Consider the following 5,578-nt stretch of genomic DNA (forward strand, 5'->3'; position numbering starts at 1 on the left):
ACAATAATTATTCATATACATACACTAAATGCAAAAAAAAAACGCATTTATTTTAGCTTAACAGTGATAATACATTTTCTTAAATAACATATACAAAGAATCATTTAAACTTGATTCAAAAAAAAAAAAAATGTCCAGCCAAAAAGAAAGAGACATTCTCCATTAAAATAACATAAATTATTACATTATTTATTAATTTTAGCGAAATATATATATATTATTCATGAAATCTAATTTAGCACAAAAATGTATATATGAAGACAAAATATTTAGTTCAACTTTAGAAATTACATTAAAATATAAATTGATTATTCAAACACATAAAAAATTGAAATTAAAAAAGAAGAAACATACTTTTTATTGTCTCTCTACAAAAACACCATTATATGTAGGTGTATTTATAAAATAAAAATAGTTATTTTCATGTTTGTCAAGTATATCACTAAAGATATGGCTATATATGTTAAATTCATCTTCACAGAAAAACATATATTAATTCTTATTTATTTTTTTCTTAACTTAATTTTCATATTTTATAACTTTTCTATAGTAATAAACCATCCCTAATATAAATATAACAACAAATATAAGGTATGGTACGCCATAAATGAAAATAATAGATGCAGATATTTTTTGTAACATACCCCATTTACTTTGGCTTAACAAAGTTATTAAGGATCCCTGTACCCCAGACGCAACGCCACCTCCTGTAGATTCAACTGGGATAACAACTCTAATGAACCCAACAATCCACCATCTATAAATGTTTCTAAAGAAAGATCTAATATGGGTAATATTAATACCAGGATAACTAACAATATTAAAGCAATTTGTATTCTTCGTTTTTTACATAATAGTTTTTATATTCCTTATATTCAATAGTCTTGATATTTTAATGTAATCTTCATAATCAAGTTCTTTAAATATTTTTTTTCAAAATCGAAATACTTTTTTATTTTATGTACACCAAATTTATTTTTGTCAACACTTTTATCGTATTCCTCATTGTATAATGCACTTCTACATGAGGGTTCATGCTTTCCTTTTGCTCCCTTTTTATTATTAGATATATATATTCTTTTTTTCACTTCATTATTTGGAATTTCTCCTTTAGAATTTGCAATACTTGAATTTTATCCTGATTATATTTTGCTAATACCCGATAATCTCTTGCATTTAATTTTCTACGAAGATTGTATTTTTCATCCACGTTTTTATTTAAAGAGCTCTAACGAAAAAAAAAAAACGTAAATATTTCTTAATTAATAGAAAAATATTTTCATCATAAATAAACACATTAATTAAAATATAAATAACACATATTTCTTTGAATAATGCTATAATACCATGTCAATGTAAAAGTAACATATCCAAGGTAAAAGCATAAACGTTAAAATTTTTATAAATAAGAACATAATTTTTTGGTCCATCGTATAGGTTTCTAAAATTGTAATATATTCAAAAATAATTATATTTATAATAAAGTATTATTCATTCAATAGAAAATCGTACTACATACAATTTTTCAATTTTCTATTATTATTTTTTCAAACAAGGATAATAATATATATATACCGAAATTGCATTTTACAAAAGGACCAAAATGAAGTACTTTTAAAAAAATATCATAAATTTTTAAATACTTACCTCATGAATAATTAAATTATTTTAAATAAAATGCCATAATTTTTATTCATTTATAAATATACAAAATGTACAGTTTCGTTATTCAATACAGTCGAGTAATTAAAAGTTTTTTTTATTGAAACTTTTTAATGTATAAAAAAAGTGTATGACATAATAATATTTTGAAATACTCATTTAATATACAGCATAGAACGTAGAGAATATAGACTTATTTCAATATTTTATATATTTGGATAGCAATTTCTATTTATAATGATGTTTTCCTATTATAAATGCCAATTTATAAGATATTACACTTTAAAAAAACGCGTTATTCATTTTACTAAATATTCATTATAATAAGCATAGAACTATTCCAATTATTAATGAAGTAGTCATTAACGTGTACAACTTTTTGCATTTTTTGAAAATGACACATTTTTTAGTTGTCATATAAACAGGTACATTAGGCTATGTTTCACAATATATTTAGAAAGTCCAATTAGCAATGTTCTATTTAAACTATAAAAAGATATATATAATTAAAAATTAAATGAAAATTTAGATTTATTTTTATACCATATTTTTAAAAAACATAATTTATAACAAAATTAAATTTGTACCATTATTTCTAAATGGCAATATTTTAAATTAATTGCCATTATATTTTCATATTTTACCTGCATATATATATTTAAACCAATATTAATATATAGCAAAAAGAAAAAAAAAAGGACACAATAAAATTAGTACGTGAATGTTGTATACAATTACCATAATTTAAAAATGTTCAAAATATAAATTTTTATATGAGATTAATATACAGGTTATTATATGTAAATTAAAAAATATTAACTGGTAATAATATGATTTACCATAATATACTGCATAGTAACTTTTGTATTGAAAATTTTACAGCTAATATATTAGTTCTTTTTTTGGTCCTTTAAAAACATATTTTATCAGTAATATAATTTTACAAAAACAGAATTAACAATGAATACAGTTAAATGAAATATCATTTTTTTTTAATAATTCACTTATCAAAAAATACGATTGGCTCAATTATTTCTGCTACATAAGTGGTGAAAACCACATCATAACAATTATAAAATTATTATATTCGCAAAAAACTACTATAAAAGTCCTAAATGAAATTTTATTTTACTTATCATTTAAAAAAATATTATTTTCCAGACGAATAAATTAATAAATTAACAAAAAAGATAAAAAAATAAAATTTAAAATACTATATTATAGTTAAAACATATATATATAAATACTATAAAAATAAACACTTCCTTTTCATTATGCAAAAAAAAAAAAACACAAGTTAATTGTTAATTTAAAAATAATAATTCATTCTCTGAATAATCTGAAAAAGTAATAATTTTACACTACAAAATTATAATAAATATAAAACAGAATTGTTTATAGTTAATTTGTAAATTCACAATTAAATTCAATAAAATAACCTTAATTGATTTTATATATTAATTTTAACTTAAAAATATATATTTTTTAATGAAACTTGCATATATATAGATATTTATATTGAGCTATAAAAATTAACTAATACGAAAAAATACATTAAATTACATGTTAAAAAACTTTAAAGCATTTAAATTTACAAAAAAAGTAAAAACTTATTTTTTTTCATATTTATTTATAAATATAACTACGTATATGTAGGTACGTATATGAAAACTAAGCAATTGATCTTATATTTAATATGTCATTAAATATTTTACAGGTACTAAATAACATTAAAGGCTTTTTTATAGATATAAATATGTTCCTTACCATTCATTGAAGGCTTCCAAGAATCTAATTTTTTTATGTTTTATGACATTTTTATAATAATAATGAATTCCTCGTATAAGAATAATACCCAATATTAAGATAGGTAAACAATATATTAGAATACTAAATATTTTAAATCCTACATAATTCTTCACTTGACATGTAGTGAACCATAAAGCAGGCAAAGCCTCCTGAGGAGCTTGACCAGATGCAATGGCTTCCGCACTATTCCCTGATAACTCACATAATTTCAATAACAAGTTACCCGTAGTTTCAAATTTCCCTAATGATAAATCTAATATAGGTATAATTAATACCAATATAAACAATATTAAGAGTGAGTAAAGTCGTAATCTGTATTTTTTACGTTTTAATTTTTTGTAATCCTTATCATTGATTAACATTATTTTTTTAAAAAAAGCCATATCTTTCAGTCCATTCATTATTTTTTTATCATAATGATTATATGATTTATGAACTATGGTACATTTATTTTTCATAAGTTCCTTAATCAATTTCTCCTTAATTAGTGAACATCTATATAATTTTTCGTTTTTTTCTTTGTCCCATTTTTCATAATCAACTGTAGGTAATTTTTCTCTTTTTTTTTTTGTATTATATGGTATCTTTAATTCTAAATCTCCAACATACGGATAAATATCCTCTATATGAGTTCCTAATAAGCGATAAATTTGTGTATCTAAATTTCTATCAAAACCATATTTATGGTTCATAAATTTGACAAATGTTCTCTAAAAAAAAAAATGTAAAAATTTCCTATATAAATGGATATATATACCCATTAAAAAAAAAAAAAATTAATAAAAATAAAAAATAAAAATATGAATAATACAAATTCATTCTAAATTATTATCATACCATGTCACTGTAATAATGACAGAACCAAATTAAAAGGATAAACACAAAAATGTTGATAAAAAATATAAACCTAATATTTTGTTCCATGTTATAATATCTAATATTGTAATATATAAAGTGAGAAAAAAATTAGTATTACGTTATATAATTTCAATAATAAACAAAAGCTTATTTTTTTATTTTTAATTTTTTCTTTTATAAAGTTAACATATATAGATAATTTTACTATGTATGATAAAAAAAAAAATTACTTAAAAAAGGACGTTATAAAATTATATATTTAGTATTAATTATAAAAAATTAACATTAAGTATAACTACACAATTTAAATTCATTCATATATATTAACAGCTCATAATTTAATTACATATTAAAGTAAATAAACAAATTTATTTTTATAATTTTTAATTATTTGGACATCTTGAATTTAATTATAATATACAATGTATAAAATATGGATACATGCTATTGATCTAGGAATTTCTAGAATAATTACTATTTTTAAGTTTTCCTACTAATTAATCAAACTTTATATATATTATATTTCAGAAATATATTTATTGTTCATAAAAAAAAATTAGCATTTTCAAGAATACAAAAAAATTATTAATATATTAAAAAAATATATATTTTGTGAAAATTTTCGTGTTTTACTAATAAAAAATACTTATTTTATGCTGCATTATATTTGTAAAAAATTGAATTCACAATTTAATACATTCTATCTGAATAAAATATATATGTCAAATTCGAATAGAGAGTGATATTATAATTTTTTATTATAGTTTTAGAATATCACATTTTTTACTTGTGTATAATTTACACCTTTATTTATAAATTAAAAATATATATATTCATACACTACATTAAAGACAATTTTTTTTGTATTTATATATGTTTAAAATAAAAATACTTACATGGTGAAAAACAATAAAGTTATTAAAGGAAAAACACTTATAGAAATGTTGCAAACATTTTCGCTAATTTAAAAATATGTCAGAAGAATTATGTATACAATTTATTTACAGGAAATGACATGTAGACAACAAATGAGAAAGCATAGAAATATATATTAATTTTACGTATTCCTTAATAATTTTTATATTTAAAAGGTTACAAGGAATCTATTATTTTTTAAATATTTTTTTAAAAATTTTGTAATGCCTGTAATAAAATTTACAGGTACATATATATATATATATATATATATAAATAATAATTTGCTTAAATTAACAATATGATATTATTATTTTCTTAACTTATGTATTAA

The 5,578-nt window shown here is 19.6% G+C and overlaps 1 protein-coding gene and 1 pseudogene across 2 annotated transcripts; both read right to left on the minus strand.

Annotated features, from left to right (window-relative positions):
• Window positions 1-519: 519 nt before the first annotated feature.
• PmUG01_00068900 lies at window positions 520-1,228 on the minus strand (annotated as a pseudogene). The gene is given in 6 exon segments: window positions 520-672; window positions 687-851; window positions 866-883; window positions 898-924; window positions 939-1,097; window positions 1,112-1,228. Coding segments are annotated over 6 exon segments (639 nt in total).
• Window positions 1,229-3,425: 2,197 nt separating this feature from the next.
• PmUG01_00069000 (Plasmodium exported protein, unknown function) lies at window positions 3,426-4,395 on the minus strand (the record flags this gene model as incomplete). Its single annotated transcript, XM_029005888.1, has 2 exons — window positions 3,426-4,181; window positions 4,309-4,395. The coding sequence occupies 2 exons, from the start codon at window positions 4,393-4,395 to the stop codon at window positions 3,426-3,428; spliced, it is 843 nt and encodes a 280-aa protein (XP_028859198.1).
• Window positions 4,396-5,578: the final 1,183 nt, after the last annotated feature.

This window comes from Plasmodium malariae (assembly GCF_900090045.1).
Source record: "Plasmodium malariae genome assembly, contig: PmUG01_00_40, whole genome shotgun sequence".
NCBI lineage: Eukaryota > Apicomplexa > Aconoidasida > Haemosporida > Plasmodiidae > Plasmodium > Plasmodium malariae.